Source organism: Ctenopharyngodon idella, chromosome 16, assembly GCF_019924925.1.
Source record: "Ctenopharyngodon idella isolate HZGC_01 chromosome 16, HZGC01, whole genome shotgun sequence".
NCBI classification, from domain to species: domain Eukaryota; kingdom Metazoa; phylum Chordata; class Actinopteri; order Cypriniformes; family Xenocyprididae; genus Ctenopharyngodon; species Ctenopharyngodon idella.
Genome location: NC_067235.1, coordinates 27722541 through 27748662, shown reverse-complemented (window position 1 = coordinate 27748662; position 26122 = coordinate 27722541). Strand labels below are relative to the sequence as shown.

At 37.4% G+C, this 26122-nt stretch overlaps 3 protein-coding genes across 4 annotated transcripts in view; all 3 read left to right on the top strand.

The window, feature by feature from the left end:
* The first annotated feature begins 2743 nt into the window (after nt 1-2743).
* On the top strand, nt 2744-6754 carry fbl (fibrillarin). The gene is made up of 9 exons (XM_051864745.1): nt 2744-2907; nt 3819-3995; nt 4106-4246; nt 4332-4426; nt 4521-4691; nt 5532-5664; nt 5751-5863; nt 5969-6114; nt 6346-6754. The coding sequence occupies exons 1-9, from the start codon at nt 2898-2900 to the stop codon at nt 6368-6370; spliced, it is 1011 nt and encodes a 336-aa protein (XP_051720705.1). The 5' UTR covers nt 2744-2897; the 3' UTR covers nt 6371-6754.
* Nucleotides 6755-7956: 1202 nt separating this feature from the next.
* Nucleotides 7957-15664, top strand: alkbh8 (alkB homolog 8, tRNA methyltransferase). Of its 2 annotated transcripts, XM_051864683.1 has the most exons (12): nt 7957-8135; nt 8645-8879; nt 8962-9093; nt 9267-9362; nt 10951-11055; nt 11133-11203; nt 11535-11641; nt 11892-12043; nt 13155-13411; nt 13547-13696; nt 14955-15288; nt 15393-15664. In XM_051864683.1, exons 1-12 carry the CDS (start codon nt 8001-8003, stop codon nt 15434-15436), a joined length of 1818 nt encoding a protein of 605 aa, XP_051720643.1. In that variant the 5' UTR covers nt 7957-8000; the 3' UTR covers nt 15437-15664. The 2 variants fall into 2 exon arrangements, with proteins under 2 accessions (XP_051720643.1, XP_051720642.1); XM_051864682.1 differs by having other exon boundaries at nt 14955-15664.
* Nucleotides 15665-18183: 2519 nt separating this feature from the next.
* dyrk1b (dual-specificity tyrosine-(Y)-phosphorylation regulated kinase 1B) overlaps nt 18184-26122 on the top strand; it is a 45665-nt gene continuing 37726 nt past the window's right edge. The window contains exon 1 of the mRNA XM_051864673.1: nt 18184-18936. The gene's annotated coding sequence lies outside the window, so the exon portion shown is untranslated. The remainder of the gene's footprint in view (nt 18937-26122) is intronic.

The following is a 26122-nucleotide window of genomic DNA, read 5'->3' as shown; positions in this document are numbered from 1 at the left end:
TCATTCTAATATGCTGATTTGCTGCTCAAGAAACATTTCTTATTATCAATGTTGAAAACAGTTTTTGCTGCTTAACATTTTTGTGGAAACATGATACCATTCAAACATTTGTGGTAAGATTTTAAAAAATAAAGAGAGAGAAATTAATACTTTTATTCATCACGGATGCATAAATTGATCAAAAGTGACAGTGAAGACATTTATAATGTTATAAAAAATTATATTTAATAAATTCTTTATTAAATAAATACGTTTAATAAATGCAAATAAATACTGTCATCAAAAAATCCTGAAAAAATATTCCACAAAAATATTAAGCAGCACAACTGTTTTCAACATAATTATAAAAAATCAGCAAATATGCACCAAATCAGCATATTAGAATGATTTCTGAAGGATCATGTGACACTGAAGACTGGAGTAATGATGCTGAAAATTCAGCTTTGCATCACAGGAATAAATTACATTTTAAAATATATTAAAAAAATGTCACAATATTTTTTCTGTATTTTTGATTAAATAAATGCAGACTTGGTTAGCATAAGAGACTTCTTTCAAAAACATTAAAACACTTTTGACAGGTACTGTATATCCAAGTAAAGCAGTTTCTCAAACAGAAAAATGTATAGGCGGGGCTTGATTTTGTCCATTGGGAATTGATTGGATGGTGAATCTCATGTGAGTGACAGGTTGTCCCGCCCTCGCACCAGTAAACACTCATCAGAGAAGAGGAGGTGACGCTGCAAGAGGGAGTGAAGTTTTTTTAATTAAAGATCACGAGGGCACAGGATTTTTTTTTTTTTAAATAATGATGTCCATGGATCAATTTATAATAAATACTGCAATATTCCATTAAAAAAAGAAAGAAATGTCCATTTTGATTTCATGGTGACTTTAACACACAAGTTCTATAATAGACCAAAAGCACTTTTTTGCTCCTTTGGTTAGTTTGTGAGAGAGAAAATGTTTTGCTTCTGCTAAAATACATAGACATTTTATCCTAAACTTACCTCAAAAACCTACTGCAGAACTCAACATCCTTGTGTCATAGCCGGACAAAAACTGTAAGCTTTCCTCATCACATGTCTGGTGAGTTACAGATTGGAAAGTGTGTGCCAGTGTTTTTGAGTATAAAATCAGCATTGGCGAGCAACAGTAAACAGTATCATGGTCTTGTGAGTCTTGTTTTATGTCATTTTAAACAGTTACATTTGCAGAAAAACAAAGAAATCTTTATTCTACAATGTATTTCATCAACTGACAGACACAGTAATATATAAAAAACTAAAGCAAGTCCTGTTGGGGTCATTGTAAAGCAAGAATTATAGAGAATAATTCAAAGTACATAGTTCCTTCCTAAAAGAAAATTTCCCCAGTGACCTTGGAGCATCAAAACGAGTACTGTTTTTCCTGAGAGAGAAAAAAATAAATAAATAACCAACTGCATGGGTTTAGCCAAAATACATTTTGCAGCATTCAGTGTGAAGTTATATTTTGTTCTCAGTTTTCACCACCATTGTTGTTGTTGTTTGTCTATACCATCTCTTTTTATAAAGTGATTCCTCATTAATTAAAGGGTTAGTTCACCCAAAAATGAAAATAATGTCATTTATTACTCACCCTCATGCCGTTCCACACCCGTAAGACCTTCGTTCATCTTCGGAACACAAATTAAGATATTTTTGTTGAAATCCGATGGCTCCGTGAGGCCTGCATAGGGAGCAATGACATTTCCTCTCTCAAGATCCATTAATGTACTAAAAACATATTTAAATCAGTTCATGTGAGTACAGTGGTTCAATATTAATATTATAAATATTATAAAGCGCCAAAAAAAACAAAATAACTACTTATTTAGTGATGGCCGATTTCAAAACACTGCTTCATGAAGCTTCGGGGCGTTATGAATCATCGTGTCGAATCATGATTCGGATCGCGTGTCAAACCGCCAAACTGCTGAAATCACGTGACTTTGGCGCTCCGAACAGCTGATTCGACACGCTGATTCATAACGCTCCGAAGCTTCATGAAGCAGCGTTTTGAAATCCGCCATCATTATATAAGTTGTTATTTTGTTTTTTTGGCGCACCAAAAATATTCTCGTCGCTTTATAATATTAATATTGAACCACTGTACTCACATGAACTGATTTAAATATGTACATTAATGGATCTTGAGAGAGGAAATTGCTGGCTACGCAGGCCTCACTGAGCCATCGGATTTCAACAAAAATATCTTACGGGTGTGGAACGGCATGAGGGTGAGTAATAAATGAAATTATTTTCATTTTTGGGTGAACTAACCTTTTAAGTCCTTTGAGTTTTAAAGTCTGTGGACACCCAGTTGACTTGTTCCTTTTGTTTCATTATATGAATATATTGCTCTAGCCATTATACATTGCTTTAGATAGCACATTTAATTAGAAGCTGATCAAAGTGCTTTTCTAGTGAAATACATGTTAAATCCATAGTGCTGAATGATTACCATATTCATGTAACATGATATTTACATTGTAGCCCACTGCATCTTACAAAATGCTGTCCAAAACATGGTATAATTACAATTTCTACAAAACATGTGGTAGAACAGTGGCACTTTTGTTTGAATGTGTAGTCTTTCATAAACTAAAATAACCATTTATTTTTATGATGCACTGTTGGCTCATTCCAATCACATGAATGACGCATGTGCATGACTGTAGTTTCAATGTTTCCCGCTAGATGGCAGGACAACGAGCAAGAGCCACGTTTTTTGCAAGTGCATTATGGGAAACACGTTCGACGCACATGTGGCCACCTGATCAGTGCTGAACGAGTCTGGAGGAAGAGCTGCATGACTCTATCATCGGTAGCTATTTGTATAATTAAAACAGGATTAGCCACACATAGTAAGAAAAAATGAAACCAGGTAAGCTGTTTATAATTTTTGATGCTTTTATGTTGGTTTCCGTGATCGCGCTATAAAATATAACTGTTTATTTGTGTTGGTTTTGCTCGTGTGAACATGCCGGCCAAGTTAGCCACGCGCTTAAAGTTTTCCTGCACTAAACGCCCTTTCTATGAAATGAAATGACATTGTTTGTTATTTTATTAGTATATATTTAAACATTCTGTGTGGTTTTATAAAAAAATATTGGTTTCAACTGTATTTATTGCAGTGTATAACATTGCGCGTGCGAGCAACCGAGTCATAACGCGCACGCGGTGCTAAAGCCCCACATGGCTCTTAACTTGAGAAACTATTCATTTGTTTCAAAGTTTACTGGTCCACTTTACCTAGTTGCGTTGTTTTTATTATTAAATCAAAATCGTACTTTTAATATATTTGATTTTGGCTGGACACAAAAGGCTTATTTTCATGGTGGAGTTTACACACATTGTTGAGAAAAACGTTGAATTTCTCTGTCAGACCATGTTCACGTCGACAACCTAGTAAAAAAAAGTGTAGTTTTGGTTTAGTGGACAACCTGTAGTAAAAATGTAAATATTATACACAACCTCAAAGTTACCAATGAATGATTTTTAACTTTTGTATGTAGTTAGTTGTGAACTCAAGTAGTTGAGGGCATTTAAACACTAGGGCCCTGTTGCAACCCGTGTTTAAAATAGTAATATCACTAATATGTTTTTTTTTTTTTTTTATCTAACTACTTAGTCATAATGTTATTTTACCTGAAGGTTTTCCTAATATAAAGGATTTGTTGCAGCTGACTACAGTTTACTTAGTTTGATATGGAATTATTCTGTCCCTTGTTTTTTTTGTAAACAAAGTCTTGCTGTTATTGGTTCAATGAATTAATATTTGAGTTCTCTTGACAGGTTTCAGCCCGAGAGGAGGTGGAGGTAGAGGAGGCTTTGGTGGAGGTAGAGGAGGCTTTGGAGGGGGTCGAGGAGGCTTTGGAGAAGGTGGAGGTAGAGGAGGTAGAGGAGGCTTTGGAGGAAGAGGAGGAGGAGACAGGGGCGGAAGAGGAGGATTTCGAGGAGGTAGAGGTGGTGGTAAGCAAAATGTTATTTTAATTTCCTTTTCTATTGTCTGACATGTCAGAAAAACTGTATTTTTCATGTTGTTCGTTTTGATGCATTTCTTTGTGTCTTGTTTGATAAAGGTGGAGGATTCAGGTCCCCTGGAGGTGAAGGAGGCTTCCGTGGACGAGGGGGTGGTCGTGGTACTCCTAGAGGAAGAGGAGGAGGACGAGGAGGGTTCAGAGGGGGCAAAAGGGTGACCGTAGAGCCCCATAGACATGAAGGTGGGTCATCAACGTCACACCTTTCTTGAATTGAATATGCTGTTGCTTACAATGTTACATGCTAACATTCTGTTTCAAATGACAGGAGTTTTTATCTGCCGTGGTAAGGAGGATGCCCTGGTCACAAAGAACATGGTGATTGGAGAGTCTGTGTACGGAGAGAAGAGAATAAGTGTTGAGGTGAGCCTGTAGTAGCATGTCTCTGATTTTCGCTAGAGTAGTTCTAGAAAGCATTGTATTCATTGCATGTTAATTTTTTTTTTTCTGATTTAAGGAAGGGGAAACTAAAATTGAGTACAGAGCATGGAATCCTTTCCGGTCAAAGCTGGCCGCAGCCATTTTAGGAGGTGTTGACCAGATCCACATCAAGCCGGGAGCAAAGGTCATGTACTTGGGAGCCGCATCAGGGACTACTGTATCCCATGTTTCTGACATTGTTGGACCGGTATGTGGACTTTTTTTTTTTTTTTAATTCTCAATTTAAATTTTTCTCAAAACATGATGACTTTATTCTCAATTTAATGATTTCATTCTCAACATTGTATTTCAACTTTTTTTTTTCTCAATTTAACAAGTTTCATCTCGCATTATTATGACTTGAATCTCGATGGTTTTATTTTTTTTTATTATTGCTTGGCCCTAATCATCTTCCGTAGTCCACATCTGCACACATCATCAGCAAATAAAACTCTTAAACATTTAAAGTTGAAGTGTGTGTTTGACATAATTCTGTGTATTGTTATATTATAGTTGCTTTAATATTATTATAGTTGATTAAGCTGGAATAGCATTTTAACATGGGGAAAAAAAACCATTTTATATATTTTAGCTTAAAAATAGAAGCACTTGACAGTGATTTTGTGTTTCTTTATACATTATAATGTTAATATTTTGAATTAAGGTTTTGTTTATTTTAGTTATTTTAATTTTAATGAATTTTGATTGTCATTTTAGTTTTTTAATATATAGATTTTTTTATTCTTTGTTTTTATTTCAGTTGTAGTTTCAGTAATTTTTGTACATCAATCTTAAACTTTATTTCAGATAGTTGCCAACATCCCAACATTTTTAATTTCTTTTAATTTTTTGTTTATATATCAGCTTTATTCACACACTATATTCACAGAAAATGATTTTAATAGTTTAATTAACAATACTGATTAATAGTTAATGTTAATGTTATAATTATTTAATAATTATCTTTTGTCGGATATGACACTGTTAGACAGTATTTCTGCAAGTATTGTTTGACATTGTCTAATTTTTATTCATTCACTCCTCACAGGAGGGGTTGGTGTACGCTGTCGAGTTCTCTCACAGGTCAGGCAGAGACTTGCTGAATGTGGCCAAAAAGAGAACCAACATTATTCCCATCATTGAAGATGCACGACACCCGCACAAGTACCGCATGCTTGTTGGTAAGTTCCTGTGATGTGAACATTTGGAAGGTAAAGAAAGCTTATTGCAAGGTTATTTATTAAAGCAATGTCCTGTTTTCTTTAAGGTATGGTGGATGTCATCTTTGCTGATGTTGCTCAGCCTGACCAAACGAGAATCGTCGCCCTGAATGCACACAATTTCCTGAAAAATGGAGGCCATTTTGTTATTTCCATCAAGGTAGTGTAATGCTGCTAATATGTTGACATTAATCATGTTCTTGCTGCTGTAAAACTTAGTATTCATCAGTCTTCAGTTATTAACTTCTTTTTTTCTTTTCATCAGGCTAACTGCATTGATTCAACAGCCGCTCCAGAGGCAGTGTTTGCGTCAGAGGTGAAGAAGATGAGCTCTGAGAACATGAAACCTCAGGAACAGCTGACACTGGAGCCGTATGAGAGAGATCATGCAGTTGTTGTGGGAATCTACAGGTGAGTCTTCATGTATAAACCTAAAAGAGCCATGTAGGAACTTTCAGACTATTTTTTTTTTTTTTTTTTTTTTTTTTTTTTTTTTTAAAGTCTTGCACCATAATGTGGCCCCTAGTTTGAACAGCTGCTTATTTAGACCTGAATTGCAAATGGGTTACTTCAAGTTGTAGCTTGAAATGTTTCTTGTGTAGCTAAGTTTTGCAAATTTATTTATTTGTCTATTTTTTGCAGACCACCACCCAAGCAGAAGAAATGAGGGTCTTAATATTTTATCACTTCATCACACATCCTCCTTTGCTCCTGAAATAACTGCTTCAGCCACTAGATGGACCCAGAGCAGATGACAAAAGACTGATATATCTGAACCATTTTCCTGTTTCCATTTAGATGGGAGTGTATCCCGCTGAATGGCACAGGCAACATATTGTTTATGGAGAGTAGCTCTGCTCCCGTTTTTCCTTTGTATGATCATCCTCTGTCATGTAATATACTGTACTGTACTGAGAGATGAAGTTTGTGTTTTGCTTGTTAGAATTATTGGAAGCTAAATGTGTTATGTTAACTAAATCAACAGTTTTCCAAAGCATACATTTGTTATTGTTTTTTTGAATATTTTTAGTAAAAATTTTTAACAATCAAATGTCATGGCTGTTATTTGTGGAACATTTACAGAAAACCCATTTGTTCAAAGTTTCTCTTTTCTGTATTATGTTTGTAACCTCACAAATCTCTGAAACAATTCAAAACTTCCTCTTGTTTTGCTGCCATTTCAGAAGGCCATAATATAAGGGCTAGATATGGGTTTATACTCATTTTGAGGTCAATTTGTATGACCAATACTAAAAAAGGTTGTTAAACCAGCTAGATTGTTTGCTGGTTTAGGCTAGTCAATCTGTTTTTCTCCCATCCTATCTGACAAGTGCCCTAAACGCCTCTAAAACCAGCAAACTAGGTTTATCCAAACATTTTTAAGGCACTGTGTGAGCATGTCTAGTTAGAGTTGTGATTTAAAGAAATTGTTAGGAATCTGAATTAAAGGGATAGTTCACCCAAAAATGAAAACTCTTGTCATCATTTACTAACCCTCAGGTTGTTCCAAACCTGTATAAATTTCTTTGTTCTGTTGAACACAAAGGAATATATTTTGAAGGATGTGGGAAGCTGAACAATTCTGGGGCACCATTGACTTTCATAGTAGGAAAAAAAATAATAATATGGAAGTCAATGGTGCCCCAAAGCGGCCTGGTTATAAACTTCCTTCAAAATATCTTCCTTCGTGTTCAGCAGAACAAAGAAATGTGTACAGGTTTGGAACAACCTGAGGGCGAGTGAATGATGACAGAATTTTCATTTTTGGGTGAACTATCCCTTTAAAAGTCTATAGTTTCCTTTTGTGAACATATGCAGTGTAAATAAATATTAAACGAAAACAATAACTTAATAAAGTTGCCAGTTTGTTCAGTTCATTGCTCAATAATTAAGTTTGTAAATTACATAGGAGGTTAACGATGTCAAGAATATAAACTTAATTCTCATGCGCAATAATATTGACCGTTTATGACCAAATCCAAACTCCGTTGGTTAAAGGCCTTCGATAATTGTCCACGCACTGATAATGCTACATTTAGATATTAGACCTGTGAAAATGGCGTGATTTATGGTTCGATGTGGCTCTGTATTCACTCAGAAATGACACGTTCCTATCTTTCAACGTAAAAACAGATTAATTTTCCACGTTCACTTTGAAAGTTATGTCTTTATAATGTTGGGGCCGAAGAATGGAAACTTAAAATTAAATAGATATTAAGATAAAAGATAGAAAAATAAGCCTCTAGGAACCAATTGCGTGGTTCGTGCGAACGGGGGAGCAAATATGAGGTAGCACAATGGAGAGCAGCATGGAGAGCTCAAGAAGTGTCAGAAGAACTAAAGAGGAGAGAAAACTGCTTCGAAGGCAAATTAAAGCCAGTCACATATTACTGAAACACGAGGGTATAAGCACAGTGTCACATCCCACAAAGGTACTATGAAACTTCTTTTTCTGAATTATCAGAAAGATATAAATCGATCCAGACAGTCAGTTAGTTTAAATGTAGAGTACTGCCGCTAGTAGATTCCTGTCATTATGTTGTATTTGAATACTAATACTAATCTGAATACTAATTTTGCAGTGTAGACATATATTAGCTGCTTGTTACTACTTTTTTTTTTTTTTTTTTTAAACGAATGCAGTAAAATTATGAAAGATATAAATGATTTGTGGCTTCTTCAGTCAAGTCACCACATTGAATAAAGTTTATTACAGGTTATATGTCTTTGCATGTAACACTGATATAAATAAGCTGCCAAATAACTTAAACAAGCTTAACTTAAGAGGCCATAGCAAATTGAGTGGTCATTAATTTACTATTTTATGTTCACATTAACAGTGATCTTGATGAAGCCTCTCAAATGGTGACATATGCAGTGCATTGCTTTGCATAAATGACTCATAAAATAATGTGTATGTTCATGAATGTCTGTTATGTAGCATCTGGTGGTGTCTAATGGAGGTTTGGGGAATGGAGTGAGCAGAGAGTCGCTGCTGGATGTTCTTAAAGAGGGAGGTACTGTTGAGAAGCTCCTCACCCCTCCAGCGAAACCATATGCATTTGTAACATATTCATCAGTTGAAGCAGGCCAGAATGCATATACATTTCTCAATGGACGAGCACTGCAGTGTCAGGAGCAAAGTGTGACGCTTTATTTCAGCTATGTCGAGAAAGGTGCGTGTCACGCGTCATATCATTTTCAGTTGAGCTTTGAACAAAGTGTTTCTAATGTATCTCATCTTTGATTGTTTGTCAGTGGACGGTGACAGGAGTGTGTCCTGTGCTTTGCCTCCTGGTCTGTCTGTGTTGGAGGATTTTGTCTCTCCAGAGGAGGAGCTGCAACTGCTGCAGGCTGTTGATTGGACACCATATACTGATGATGTCACGGGTGAGAGATATTTGGTGTCCTCATTCAGATTTATGGCAAATCAGCATTAAAAACAAATCATTCTTTAATCCTCTTTCTCATATATTTTGTTATATTTAGGTAATATTTTGATGAAGGCAAATCTATTAACATATTAGTAATAATATTGTGTTCACTTTATTTTTGTATATCAGTGCAGAAAGCTTTGAAACACAGAAGTGTGAAGCATTATGGGTATGAGTTTCGGTACGATAATAATAACGTGGACAAAGACAAGCCCTTACCAGGTGGTAAGTATAAAAATTCCACATTTTGATCATAATGAAGTAGATGCAGATATTCAACAAGTGTTGATAATGCTTTGTAAAAAAGTGCCGTATGCACCAAGGCTGCAATTATTTGATCAAAAAATACAGTAAAAACTTTTATATTGTGAAGTATTATTACAATTTTAATATATTTTAAAATGTAATTTATTCCTGTGATGTTTTTCAGCATCATTACTCCAGTCGTCAGTGTCACATGATCCTTTAGAAATCATTCTAATATGCTGATTTGGTGCTCAAGAAACATTTCTTTTTATCAAAGTTGTGCTGCTTAGTATCTTTATGGAAACTGATTCTTTGATAAATAGTAAGTTCATAAGAACAACATTTATTTGAAATAAAAATCTTTTGCAACATTATAAATGTCTGTCACTTTTGATCAATTTAAAGGGATAGTTCACCCAAAAATGAAAATTTGATATTTATCTGCTTACCCCCAGGGCATCCAAGATGTGACTTTGTTTCTTTAGTAAAACACAAATGATGATTTTTAACTCCAACCGTTGCAGTCTGTCAGTCATATAATGCATGGCAATGGTAACAAAATCTATGAGAGTAAAAAAAACATGCACAGACAAATCCAAATTAAACCCTGCGGTTCGTGACGACACATTGATGTCCTAAGACATGAAACGATCGGTTTGTGCAAGAAACCAAACAATATTTATATCATTTTTTACCTCTAATACACTACTATGTCCAACTGCCTTGAGCGCGCGCACGGCATCCAGTGTGTGAGGTTTGTACGCGCTCTGGCGTTGTTTGCGCAAGCGCCGGAAGTGATCTCTCACGCGTATACATCACTCATTTAATGGATGTGTTGATATCCAGCCGAAGAGCAATCAACCATAACTTCAGGCGAGCAGGCTCAGAAGTTGGGAATACGTGGAAAGTCACCACTCCCGAATGAGTACGCGTGAGAGAACGTAATCTTTTAGTTTTAAGTCAGTTTGAACAATCCGGATAAGCGCAAGTAAGTACCATTTTGATTAGCCGTTGTACCTACAATGTTTGTGCACTGTGTAAACAATGAGTGACGTATACGCGTGAGAGATCACTTCCGGCGCTTGCGTAAACTACGCCAGAGCGCGTACACACCTCACGCACCGGATGCCGTGAGCGTGCTCAAGGCAGTTGGACATAGTGGTGTATTAGAAGTAAAAAATGGTATAAATACTGTTCGGTTTCTTGCACAAACCGATCGTTTCGTGTCTTAGGACATCAATGTGTCGTCACGAGCCGCAGGGTTTAATTTGGATTTGTCTGTGCATGTTTTTTTTACTCTCATAGATTTTGTTACCATTGCCATGCATTATATGACTGACAGACTGCAACGGTTGGAGTTAAAAATCATCATTTGTGTTTTACTAATGAAACAAAGTCACCTGCATCTTGGATGCCCTGGGGGTAAGCAGATAAACATCAGATTTTCATTTTTGGGTGAACTATCCCTTTAATGTGTCCTTGCTGAATAAAAGTATACATTTTTTCCAAACTTTTGAATGGTAGTGAGGAGATATATAATATATTAAATAGACACCTGTCATTTCAGGCCTGCCGGCGGAATGTGATGCTTTACTACAAAGATGTTTGGCTGATGGCCACATAAGTGTCCTCCCAGACCAGCTCACTGTAAACCAATACCAAAGTGGACAAGGTAGTACATCATGTATTTATGCAGCTGAGGGGAGATTTATGTCTGTTTATAGGAGTAAATGTTATTGCCTATTACAGGAATTCCTCCTCACGTGGACACTCACTCTGCATTTGAAGACACCATCCTTTCCTTGAGTCTTGGTACAAAGGTATGAATAAAAGAAGCACTAAAATGTCAGTTATTATGGATTATGAGCATATGTTTACTTTTTAATCGTTTTCTTTTATTTGTTTACAACATTTTTTCATACATCAGTATTATGAGTGGGTCAGTGTTATAAAGTGTGGAATAGTGTTCTGTTACACCAGACCTGTTTGTAGCCATATTGATTAGTTATGGGTACAGTGACTTTATTGATTATCTGATTTTCCTTGGTCAAAACAAAGATGGAGATGGAAACTGAACCTCATGATTTTCCTACATGGATGGATATCTCTGTTTAACATCTTTCCTCTGTTTTTCCTCCCATTTTCTTATAGACAGTAATGGACTTTAAACATCCTGACGGCAGTTCTGTCGCTGTGGTGCTGCCAGAGAGAAGTCTGCTAGTGATGAAAGGAGAGAGCCGTTATCTGTGGACTCACGGGTGAGAAACAGGATTTCTTTTTTTAATCAACCCTCTATATACACTATATGGCCAAAAATATGCAAACAACCAAACATCACAGCCATATGTTCTTTGATTTTTGTTTGATTTTGCATTTTATTATTATAAATATTATTATTTAATCAATTAATGATTATTATTTATTATTTACAAAATATACAACATAATATAATTATAAATTCTTTGTTCTAGGGAGAGATGAACATGTTTTGTGTGTGTTTCATGTCAGCATAACACCTCGGAAGTATGATGTGGTACCAGTGATGGAGGCTGGAGGGTCAGGGGTCATGACCTCTGACTTGAGTAATCTGACCCTGAGCCGCCGTGGTACCAGGATATCGCTGACGTTCCGAAAAATCCGGCATACACCTTGCAACTGTGGTGAGTGTGTGAAGTACGGTACTGTTCAAAACATAGGGGGTCAGTAAGATTTTTTTTTTTTTTTTAATAAATTAATACTTTTATTCAGCAAAGATACATTAGTTCTCTTCGGTCACTTTGGACCAAAAAAAATGTACATTTTGATTTTTAATTTTTTTAAATTCATGTAAATGTTATGACATTTTTCCACTTGCTATGTGTACATGATTTGAAAAGGAATGAATTATTAAATGAATTATTAATTGAAAAATAATTTTTAAAAATATTTGAAAAAATTGGTATGGATTTATTAATTCTATTAAATTGTAAAAATTGTGGAAACATGGATCATAATTATTGCATAAATCTTACTTAGTACCATAAAATTCCCTCAAAATACAAAATATTAATTAATTAAAAAAAAAAAAAGATTGAACAAAAATATATTACATTGATTTTCCTGGGGGGAAAAAAAAGTTACATTTGTAGTGTTCGGCCACTTTTGACCGGGAAGAGTACAAGTGTGAGGAGCGCCAGAGGGTTAAATTGATCAAAAGTGACAGTAAAGACATTTATAATGTGACAAAAGATTTTTTTATTTCAAATAAATGCTGTTCTTTTGAAGAATCCTGACAAAAATGCAAATCAAAAGTGCAATTAAAGACATCTATATGGTTTCTGCACAGTTTCCACAAAAATATTAAGTAGCACAACTGTTTTCAACATTGATAATAAGAAGACATGTTTCTTGAGCACAAAATCAACATATTAGAATGATTTCTGAAGGATCATGTGACACTTACGACTGGGGTAATGATGCTGAAAATTCAGCTTTGCATCACAGCAATAAATTACACATTAAAAATATATTAAAATATTTACTTTAAGCTGTAATAATAATTCACAATATTACTGTTTTCACTGTATTTTCATTAAATAAATGCAGCCTTGATGAGCTTAAGAGACTTCTTTAAACAAAGAATCATATACTGACCCAAACTTGTTAAATGATAGTGAATATACATGAAAAAAAAAAAAAAAAAAAAACACATACAGTATATGAATGTCACTTTGCATTTGTGCATTTTTGTAGATGTAAAAATTACAAGAGTCTGTTTCTTTCTTGTTGTAGCCTATCCATCTGTATGTGATAGCCAGCAGCTGCCCTCTCTACCCACCGTGCCGGTTGCTGAAGGCGATGCGCGTCGTTTGGAGTCACAGTATGTCCATCAGGTCTATGAAGAGATTTCCTCCCACTTCAGCAGCACACGACACTCACCGTGGCCTCAGGTGCGAGATTTTCTACTGTCCCTGCCACCTGGTAGTGTTCTGGCAGACATCGGATGCGGCAACGGCAAATACTTGGGGATCAACCCTGAAGTGATGTCGGTAAGTAATACAACACAGCAGACTTTACCAGGAAGTGACATAAGTTGGTCTGACATCTCATGCTTATCACTTACAATTATGATGATTTCTATTACTTTAACTGTGCTGTAACCTGTATCGCCTGTCCATCTGTAGGTGGGCTGCGACCGCAGTGTTAATCTGGTGCAGATCAGCATTGAACGAGGTCATGAGGCATTCGTGTCAGATGCACTGTCTGTCCCTCTGCGCAGTGGCAGCTGTGATGCCTGCATCTCCATTGCAGTCATTCATCATTTCTCCACACAGGTGAGCAACCTCGCTAATTCAGGGAAAAAACACTTGAAGGGGTTGTTTTATTTATATATATATATATATATATATTTTATTTATTAATTATTATTTTAACTTTTTTTTTTCTCTAAGGTATACTTACAGTATAATAATTTTATTGGCCCAACAACTGCCATAATTTAGTTAAAGGGATAGTTCACAATGATTATCCCATGATTTACTCACCCTCAAGCCATCCTAGGTATATATGACAATCGTCTTCCAGACGAACACAATCGGAGAAAATTTAAAAATATCCTGGCTCTTCCAAGCTTTATGATGGTAGTGAATGGGGGCCTGTTTTGAAGCCCCCCAAAAAATGCATCCATCCATCATAAATATGATTGCATACAGCTCCAAGGGATTAATAAAGGCCTTCTGAAGTGAAGTGATGGGTTTTTGTAAGAAAAATATACATATTTAAAACTTTATAAACTAAACTAACTACCTTACACATGCTGCGCAGGTTGACTTGCACCACAAGAGTAACCCATGACGCGATGTTTGACGCAGGATGTAGGAGTATCGCAAGCTTAGACACCTCTCGTGGTTCAGACAAATAGTGCTGGGCAACAAACTCAAGCTCCTCTTCTCTTATATCGAAATCCTCCAACATTTCTCTTTAAAAATTCTCGTTTTGGACTTATAATTCCTGACTGGTGTTTTGTTTTGCTCTATCCTCTGAGCTTCCGTGTGTCGGGTCAGGGGTTACTCTTCCGCCTCAAATCGTTGTGTATGGCCATCTGTCGGAAGCTAGTTATCATAGTTAATAAAATTTTAAATATGGATATTTTTCTTACAAAAACCCATCGCTTCATTTCAGACAGCCTTTATTAGCTCCCTGGAGCCGTATGGATTACTTTTATGATGGATGGATGCATTTTTTCGCTATCATTATAAAGATTGGACAAGCCAGGATATTTTAAAATAGAACTCCGATTGTGTTCGTCTGAAAGAAGATAGTCATATACACCTAGGATGGCTTGAGGGTGAGTAAATCATGGGATAATTTTAATTTTTGGGTGAACTATCACATTAATTTAGTTAACTACTCCATGATTTTAAACAGGCCATTTTTGATGCTGTGTGAGAAATAACCCCTTTATATGTGAATTGAGCAATAGTGCTTTAGTACGCTAACACAGAGTTTGTTTGTCTGGTACAGTGTAAACTACAGCTCAAAAGTTTGGGGCATATCTGTACATGATGCTGAACAAACTGCTTGTGTTTTTAGGAGAGAAGACAGGCCGCTGTCAGAGAGCTGATCCGGTTATTAAAGGTGGGAGGAAGAGCTCTGATCTATGTTTGGGCTATGGAGCAGGAATACAACAACCAGAAATCAAAGTATCTGAAAGAAAGAACAACTGAAACTAGCATGGAGAATGGCAAGGCGCTTAAAACCAAAGAATATAAGTCGAACCAACAGGAGGAGCATGATGGGAAAATGAGATCAGACATGAAATTCACAGAGGGAGGTTTTGGGAATGCGACACAAGCCAGAATCCATGTCCATACTAACCGCACAACTTTCCTTTCACAAGATCTCCTGGTGCCGTGGCACTTAAAAGGTAATGCGGACAAGAGCAAGGGAGCAACGAGTAGTAGCACAGATGTTCCTGTGGACAACACAAGCCAGAGGCCTGTATTTCACCGCTATTATCATGTCTTCCAGCAGGGAGAGCTGGAGGAACTGTGTTTAGGTGTGGCAGGTGTTAAAGTGCTTAGGAGCTACCACGATCAGGGTAACTGGTGTGTGGAACTGGAGAAGACTCATTATACCTCGTCAAAGGATGATATTGCACAGGACAAATAAAAAAATTCTAGTTAATTGAATAAATACTAAATGTACAAAATTTAATTTAAAAATGTACATTTTAATGTCAGTTGGAAATGTTTTTTCATGCATGCAATGACAGTTAATAAAAGACAACAGAAGAATAGTGACTGAATGTTGAGTGCTTGTTTGTAAAGAAGCACAAAATGTTTCTTTTATATGCTTTCTTGTACAAAACCTATTTCAATTAATTACTCTTCGGAAATGGATTAGACAACTCTGTTAACTATGTTAATGTCAACCTGACTTGGGCTGGTTTATGCCTGAATGATTTTAACCCAAATGTGAATTTCTTTATACTGCTGAACACAAAAGAAGATATTTTGAAGAATATGGGTAACCAAACGGTTGATGGGCCCAGCTGACTTCCAAAGTATGGGAAAAAAAATACTATGGAAGTCAATTAGGCCCATTAACTGTTTGGTTACCGACATTCTTCAAAATTTCTTCTTTTGTGTTCAGCAGAAGAAAAAAAATCATACAGGTTTGGAACAACTTGAGGGGTAAAAGATGACAGAATTTTAGATTTTTGGGTGAACTATCCCTTCAACAAATTCTACAGTGATGCAATATAAGCACCATAACAAAGTATGTTGATACAATATTATGGCACTATGTCTATGTTATTGTCCAGGCTTAAAATGCAACGTTTAATGTTTTTGAAAGACGTCTCTTATGCTCCCCAAGGCTGCATTTATTTGAACAAAAATACAATAAAACTAATATTGTGAAATATTATTACAATTTTTTTGTATTTTCAGCAGCCATTACTTGTCACATGATCCCTCAGAAATCATTCTAATATGCTGATTTGGTCCGTTTTTTAAGAGAAAGTTCAAAAGAACATAATTTATTTGTAGAATTCTTTGTAACATTATAAATATCTTTACTGTAACTTTTGATCAAACGAATGCATCCTTGCTTAATGAAAATATTAGTTTCTTTCAGAAAAAAATGACTGAGTCCAATTATTTTGAATTGTATTGTATACTTGTCCTGAAAAACTTTGTATCTAGTTTTCAATTATTAACTGACTGTACTGTTTTTGTAGACCACTAGATGGCATCGGATCGGAATGTAATGCAGAGGTAAAGGTAGCGCTATGAACTTTCACCTTGAATTTGATGACGAACTTCCTGCATGTTTAAATTTTAGTAACCTAGGTTGACCTGGCGGTCCATTTAACTTATATCCAATTTAAATGTATAACTTTGCGTTTTTTCATAAACTACGGTAGGTCTCACACATGAAGAAACAACAGAGAGAGAGGACATAAGGGTCATTTTCACGTTCAGTCTGAACGTTCCCACAGAAATCCTGCAGACGTGTGAATGTTAGAGCTTATAATGTGACTAAAAGGTTATGAACAATAGGCACCTATAAATATGTTTGGTGTGAATGTCTTGCGTGGGGGGAGTTGGTCACATTTCTGACCTTGTCTTTTTATCCCATTGGCACATGACACATTCAGGCCGTTTTAAATGGTGCCCTCGGCCTGGAACAATGAGGAATTCATGTAATGGTGATGAAAGAAGATGTATATAAAGACTTCAATTAACTTAATCAGTTTCACATCCACTGAACGACCTTAACTACCATAAAGCTTTCCTGAAGGAGCACCCCACTATTCTGATGATGCGCGTTCACGATGCGACTCTGAAACAGATATAGAACATAGATAGGCTATAACTATGTTATAGGTTAAGTATATAGATATACACGCACTAACATATTTGTGTGTGATACTTTGTGTTTAGTGTCAATAGTCGGTTAGTGTGACTTGTTACATGAGCACTATGAAATGATGAATGAAGTTCTCGCTACAGAATAATAAAACGTATTGTTTTGGAGGTTTTTTTTGCCGAAGATACAGCATGCAATATGACAAAAGTGGTGGTGTAATATGCTTTTGCACCTTTTTTTTAAGCTCATGACAAGATGTCGATAACGAACTTTGCATCAAGTTGTTCGTCTGTAAAGTCAAAAATATTGTGACATTCGCATCGCTGCGAAAGTATTTTAAAATTTAACGGGATGTGCATTTTGCAGATAACAGCATAAACTAGTTCATTGTTGGCTGGTTTAAGCTGGTCTTCCAGTTTGACCAGCTGGAAATGCCCCAAACCTCTCTGAAACCTGCGACCTGGACAGACTGTAACCAGCAAACCATCTTAAGCTAGTTTAAATTGTTTTAAGTAAAAAGTAACTTGATAGCGCAATAATATATCTGGGAAAACTTCCCAAGTAATTCATCACATCATTGTCTTGTCCCACATCGGTTGTGCTGAAATGTAAATATTGAGCTAAATTAAGATAAAAAGTTTTCTTATCCATAACCATTTATGGTCGCAGATTAGCTCTGTAAGTAAGCTGCTTCACACCTCCACTGCCTCGGCATTGTTCATTTGCCTTGGCTCCAAGCAAACTATCAATTTCTAATAGCTCGAAACGGGCCAAAAAGGCACTCCAGAGCGCGTTTTCTAAATTACTGTTCCCGTAAAAGCATCGTTTTACTCCCCTACACAGGCAAATGCCGAGGCAAATCACGCTAACAGCCGCTGGGTGCAGCCCGTTGTCGGGTTTGTTTAGGCGGCCATTTTGTGAACACTGCACACACACTGAAGCGAGCGCGCTTTGTAGCGGGGACGCGCTTCACCGTGCAGACCCTCTCTAAGCGACAAGCAGCCGCGGAGCCGATCCGAGATTAACGGGCAGTGAGGGGGGGTCCCTGGCGAATGCACATCGCTAATTGTAGCGGTGCGACGAAGAAACCCCGGTTTTTTGTTCATTCGTTTTTCTTTCTTTTTCCATTTTCATTTAATCACTCTTCTTCTCACCCCTCCACCCCCTCGCTGCTGCTGCTGCAACACCACCGCGAGCGACCCGCTACTATACTGCCGCTGCTGGGCGATGTGATCTCGGTTAGCCTGAGCGCTAGCCGCCGAGACCCACACACCACTACCGTTACTGCCCGACTCAACGCGATTTTTTTCTGAACGAGCAGACGGGACACACCACGTCAAGGCGGAATATTGCGGCGGTTGTCACGGTTGCATGTACTGCTGCTCATCGAACTGGCGGTTGGCCGCGCCGGGGGTTTGAAGACTCTCCTGTCGCGCTCATCTGTGCTTTTGGGGGACTGTGAAAAGAAAGACAAATGTGCTGAAGAGGGCTTGTAGAGCGACGACAAGACGATAGCGTGCGCGTTTCGTCTTTTTCGGGAGACGATCGTAGCAACCCGTCCGAAGGGGTGGCGGTTCGGGGGGAGGGGGGTCGTTTTGCCGGTTTTTCGGTCCGCCCCGGTACCTGTGTGGCGGAGGTTCGGACGGTAAAGGGGGAATACTGGTAATGGCTGCTTCAGGAAGCTGGACACGAAGCTGAGGTAAGACTACAGTTGGTTTCTTTACATGCAGACACACTAGTATCGTCTTTTTACGCGATGCTCTCATAGGGCTTAGCCTGTTCCCTCCTTATTCCTCGCAAGACACCGTGTTCCCGAAGATGCCTGATGCACAGGCCGGGGCTTTGGGCAGGGAAATGGGGAGGGAGTGGGGACATATTCGGCTTGTTACTTCATGTAAACTGGGTCAGATGCAAAAGACCACGGGAAGGTATTTAAACGTTATCCTCCTGTGCCATCCAGAGAGCAGCGGCTCAACTCATGGCAGCCAGGTTGCTTGTCAGTGGATGTGATTTGCAATGATTAAAACCACGCAATATATATTTCCTCATCTGGTTTCAACCATTTCGAGTGTTATTCACAGCTTATTCTGTGATATATATACACAAAATAAGCATCAGTCAAATCCATTGCATGAACCGCGTTTGCAGCCATGCACCCATGAACATGTTCGATTATGAGACCTTCAATGCATCTTTCGCTTATCGCTATTCATTACTCAGATTGATGAGTCAGGTTAGCCCATCACGTCTGTTTAGAGACCCAGTCGTCATTTAATGGTTGTTTAAAAAAGAAAAAAAATCCAAGAGCATCAGTTCGGCCACAATTACATTAATGCAAAACTGCGGTGTTGCATGGGATGCAAATCTTGTGCACAGAATGCCTGAAAGCTATCGAAATTTGACAGATATCTTGTTGGTTTTCAACGCATTGGTTAATATATTTACTGTTTGACAAAACATATGATCGCCCTAGGTCATATTTTGAGGATAAAAGCGCGACTTTATTCCAAGGATCTCAGTATATAGGGTGACGTTACAATTTTCTTCATAATGTTCATACGTGCACAAGCGTGTTGCTTGGAGGGAGATATATGGCCGATTCTTATTACTATCCACATCTAGAATAGATTTGGATGTGGCACATATATCCAAGTCTGTATGTAGCCCAGTGTGTGGATAAATCTGGCTATGCCTACACCCTTCATCTCCATAGCGTTTTCTGCAAGGTTTCTGCTGTGGTGCTGAAGTAGCAATGCCGGTTCAAAATGGACACACTTCTGCTTCTGCTCTTCTTTTGCATGTTGCCATCTCGATCAGCATTCTTACTGCATCATTATATGTTGTCACCTTTAGAAATAGTTTAAACATGGATATTGTCACGGTGTTAGTTAGAATTCATGCTTTAGGTATAGATCATGTCGATTTTTTTCGATCAAAAATGGGTGGAATCATAGGTGAATCTTTGATTTAGGCTACTTGGAACTACTTTGTGCTATCATCTCTCTGTCTTGGAGGTTTTTATAATAAAAAAGACATATATTATAGGAGATTGTCTTATTTGAGACGTCTTTTTAAATGCATAATGCTTTTAGTTGCAATGTAGGAGCCACCTGTCCCTTAAAATAGTGCCTCTTTTATCTCTTTTCCCCGAATCTTCTAAACTTTTTTTCATGCATTTTTGTGCTCTTTTCCAAACATTTGCCTTGAGCACGCATTAATCTACCCTCTCTAGTTTCTTTTTTTGTTTTGTTTTATTGGCCCCATTTATTTTTATGTGTGACTAGCTCTGTTTTTGGATTTCTTTTGGTGTCCGTGGCAGAGTGACACGGAGCTGTGAATAGACTAACTAACTTCATTGTACAAAATCTTGCAACAACTGTAAACGTACTGTGGAATTACTTTTAAGAGGCCTGCCTTTTTGCCAGAAAAAAAATGAATCTCTTCATTTAAAGAGATGGTCAATGCTTTTATGTTTCATTAGGCAGTTTGTAAAATATTGCAAGGCTCGTTCTCTTTAGCTTTTTAACTTCAGACAAGACATCAAGCATGCAAGGCAAGTTTTACCATGTCTCAAATGGACACAGTACTGTGTAATTTGTATAACAGAAACAACTTTTAGGTGTGTATCCTGCGAAGATGCTTTTCGTGAAGTTCTTATTGGTTGGTTGACAGGCTTGTAGTTGCTGTTAATGTCACATCTCTCATTTCTTGTAGCTGACATAAACTAAACTGGGATGGACACAAGCTTGTTAGTCTTTTCAGAGACCACCTGAGGCAGTATTCCCCATTCATCTTGCAACATACTCCTAAATTTGATAGCTCTGGGAGGGGAGGACACACACACACACACACACACACACACAAACTTACAAGTAGACCGTTTATGTAGTGTCTCCCAGTTTATGTATGCCTCTGACTTCTTTGATGAACAGCATAAGCTACATTTAGGCTCTTCCAAACACTGGAAAGTGTTTCATGATAAAAGCTAGAGTAGGAAAGTGCTGTTTTTCCCATAACCCACCTCCCTGTGACTTTGCCCTTACTCTGTCAGGACAAATCCCTTCACTCATCAGATGGCATATAGCCTAACACATCGATTTGGATGTGGCTCCTAACAAGCTTTCCCTCTGTCTAAAGCATGGATTGCATGCGGGGTCAACATGTGGCTCTGTGGATGATAACAGTATATGTTCTTCATTGAGATTTTCCAGGCTACTAATATATGTATCATAACAAGTTATGCACATCTTGAAATTTTAAAGTACAAACTTGTCCTATTGCTTGTCTAAACTGCTAGATGAGAAAGGGTTTTAGTGACCTGGGTCAAGTTTTTTTTTTTTTACTGACTTGAATCCAAGACCAGAAGTAAGTTCATTTGAGGAGATCCACAGCAACATAATTAATTTACATATCAAATTGAGGAATTACAAGGAAATTGCATTGGGAAATGGAGCAGCATTTACAGCCACCATCTTAAACGTTAATTGCTTTGTCTTATAAGGGATCGTAGTTAAAGCCATTAACCACCATTTTGGCAAACTCATTCAACCTCTGAGTATCATCACTTTGGTGCCCTGCCCATTTAGTAGTAAAGGTCACTTTGAGGTGTATTCATCATTGAACTTACAAATAAAAATTACTTGAATGTAAACCAGTCCAACATAGGCTACAAAACTAGAGTCTGTACAATTTAAATGGACAGTTTTGGGAGTTATATAGTCTCTTTTTAAGGTAATTCATGAGATGTCGATGAGCATAAGTTGAATGGATCTCTCATGGTGTCATTTGCTAACCACATGAGTGATAGATTGATTTTTTTATGTTTGCAGATTCAACCCTACGGATCATAGTCACATTGCAGGACTACAAGTTAATTCAGGTCTTTGTGACCCTGTATTACAGCTAAAGTAAAGTTTGCCGCCAAAAAATGGGCACACAAGAGAAGACTTCCGGTCAAGAGCATTTTAGCTGGCTTCATGGCTTGCTCCCAGCTTCCTTCCATAAGCTGTTGCTGCCTGTCCCTTTTTAATGTAGTTTTCCTCCTGCTTCCAGTGGCTCATAAATTGGTAATGAAAAGCACACAGTGGGCTTTGTAGATGTTGAACTGGCTTGGTGAGTACCTAGGGTATGAGAGAGGCTAGTAGCTGTAATTTAGTCAGGAGTTGGTGACTTTTGATGAAGGTAGGAAGAAATGGAAAGTTGGATCCTAAAAGCACAGATGGTACTCTTACAGAAATCACATAGGACATCTCTTATATACAGACCAACTTATAATCTCTTTTACAACAGTATGGATGACACTTTTTCTCAGTCTGGCTTCGGTATATGGTGCAGGTTGTGATGTGGGCACTTTCCATTCCCTGTAGGGAGAGTTTCAGTGTTTATGCCATTTTACTGTGTCTCTACTCTTTCTTGACCACTGCATGCACATATCAAAGAGTAGCCTGCCTTGTTGAGGTGTACACCTTAGCAGCAGTAATGTGTGAGAGTGAGTCATTCTGGTCTAGTCCCCACCTCTACATGATGCAGTCTTGGTCAGTGTTTGAAGTGGATAAGCCCAGAAATCCTGTAAGTTTCAGCAATGCTCTTCATTGACCAGTTAATATGGTTTCCAAATCAAATTCAAGGTGCTGTAGACTTAAGCCAGTCATTGTGGAACATAATTACACCAGTTATCTTTGATAACAGATCACTCTAAATTGCAATGTAGACACATGCATTTTCGATATGTATTGAGAAAAGCGCTATACAAATAAATGTGAATTGAATTGAATTGAATAATTACTAGTGCTTGCTAAAGCACAAACCCATAACCCTTAGTATTAAAGTAATTCATTCTGTATCGTATGTGCTGTGGACATAAATTATACCTTAAAAAAATTTGGCTTGTTAATGAGATTCATGGTACTACATTTCTAAGTGAACTAACTTAAGGTTTTTATTGATTATTGATGTTCTTGAGCCTTATCTAGCAACCAGAATGTCACAGGCCTTATTCACACAGGCAACACGTTTTTTATTTATATATTGCCTTTTTGAATAAAATCCTTTTTTTTGTAGCCCGAACAGATGAAACAGATTTTCTGATTCACCTTCGTAAATGAATCAATACTATTTTGTTTTGAAGGTACGACAACCATTGCGGATGTGCTAGGAAAATCAACTACAGTCTGAACAGGTTGCCTTTCCGACGCATTCATTCTTTGTAGTCTGAATAGAACAACAACAAAAAAAGAAATCACATAAAAACAGAAAATATTGCAGTGTGTGAACAGCCATAGGGACTCTCTTGGCTCGGGCCTGCAAGCATCCACCTAGCAATGCCATGGCAACCACTCAGAACACCGAAACAACTGCATAGCAACATGCTAAAAATGATTTAGAGTGCTTTAGCAACTCCCTAGCATCATGGCTGCAAGTATTGCACTCACATTTTGTGTTCACACCCCTTCAGATTATCTGGGTAGACATCCTCAAAAGTTTTCTAACAGCATAAAGAGACTTTCGCACTGGAGGGCTGTTTTCATAGTTTCTATAAATATTGGCGGAAGTACCTGCTTTTTGCCGTGTTCACACCACAGAAACTGGGAACGATTTTAGTCATAGAATGCCTTTTGAGGGGACTAAATTAGCTCAGAGTAGGGTCTAACCCAGCACAATAGGAACTTTAAGTGATTGACCGAACGCATCCCATAAGAAAACGCTGGTACCCGTCATTTTTAAAAAGCCATGTAAACACACAGTTTACATATACTTACTCCAAAAACGAACTCAATGAACATGTAAAACAGCGATAGATGGACCAGCGCCGAAGTCCAGGCACGTTGTGTTCTTTTCTCAGCCTTGATGATATGTAGCACTGCAAGATTTCGTCTCTTAGTCCTCCTTTTTTCTCTTTCAATCACATAACTTATACGTCTACATTCCATCTCTGTTATCATGAAACCCGCAACAAAAACACAGCTCCAATCACGGCGTCCTCCATCCTCCAGTTGTTGACGTTGTTAAATGCCGCGCTTAAATGACGTTCCTGTCGGCCGACTTACGTCACTTCAGAGTTCCAACCAGGAAAATGGCCCTAGTGGGCAGTTTAGTTCTTGGGGGACCGCCCTGGTGGCTAGATCCTATAACTGAGTTCCTATAACTATCTGGTGCAAAAGCCCTTATACACTATTTTCCAGAAGGAGGAAGGCCATCAATGAATATCTGATGGCAGTATTTGTGGAAGCAAACCTGAAACCTTCTGCTGTAATCTAAGCATTCTGTTTGCATTGTGTGCAGATACAAAGTTATTGTGATGCATGTGTGTGTTTGATCAGTATGATGTCTCTCTGTATGCATGTCTCTATGCATGTGTGTGATAAGAAGGAGCTGCTCATCTTCGTGGTGATCTTTTTTCCCTCTCAGCATCCCTGCCTTGCTGACCTGCTTAACGCAGCTCTGAGATGGAGAGAAAGTGAGGGTGAATGAGTTTAAACGTATGGAGGAGTGAGTCTGGAAGACGGGAAAGGTAACAGGGAGGTAGAATAAACTGGGAGAGAAGAGATCTCGATAAATCAAGATAAATGGATCTCCTATTCAGTCGAAAGACGAAAAAGAAAGGTGTAAAGATGGATGTGTGTATGTGTGTCAGAGAGAGATAGAGCGAGAAAGTCATTGGTGGAGCTGGATGGGATAAAGATGTTATGAGCTGCTCCCAAAATAGACTTTTCTTCATCATTTTAGTAATCTTTATCCATCCCGTGCAAATCCCTGCACCATGAGAGAATAGTCATTTAAAGTCAAGTGCGTGACATGACCACAACATAAAATTCATTTGTAAGTTCCCAAGGTGAAAAAGGCACCAGTTTTATTGTTGTGTTGTTTATTAAAACTGAATCTAGATCAAACTATGATAAGACGTACAAAAATGTCTAGTCTGCTGCTTTTTATATTCTGTTTTTTTTTATTCTTTTTCAATATGTGTTTTGGGGCTTTTGCTATTTTATTTATGGCACAACTTGAGAGGTGATGGCGGGAAGAGGGAGAATTGGGACAGGATGTGTGATTCAAACCTGTATCTCCTGCTAAGGCACCATTGCTTCACATGTAGCATGTGCTATATGCTAGGCCTCAGCTCCAGGTTTATACGTTTGCCTAATTGTAATGCTTTATTTTTTACCTATTAAGTCACAGATTGGTAAAAATAATTTTTGCATACATTTTCAATACAACATTTTCTGTCAACTTGTTTAGAAAGGAGACAACAAGACTAGCTAAAACTGTTAATACTGATAGACTGATGTATAATCCACTATTTGGGTTATTTAGCTGATATTTGAAATTATCAACTGATAACTGTGCCTCATTGGCCAATTAATATAGCCTACTACCTGCTCCAAAATTTAACATTGACAGCCTTGTAAATAATGTGCATTTTCTGTTTTTGAGTAAATATTGTAAAATAAATAACTGATTTTGTGCACATCATATTTGCTGTCATTTAATTTGATGAATTTGAAATCATATCAGCCATTACATTACATAACATTACATTACATAACAATTGGCCATTAATTCATAGGACAATTAACAGACATGCACACTACCATTTAGTTCGGGATCAAAAAATTTATATTTTATTCAGCAAGATGCATTAAATTAATTAAAAGTAGAGATTTACATTGCTACAAAAGATTTCAAATAAATGCTGTTCATTTGAACTTTCTATTAATCAAAGAATTGATCATTGATAATAAAAAGAGAGGTTTCTTTGCAGCATATCAGCATATTAGAATGATTTCTGAAGGAAACACAGAAGACTGGAGTAACGGTTCAACTTTGCCATCACAGGAAAAAATTACATGTTAAAATTTTTTTTATTGTGAGTACATGTGAAAGAGAGA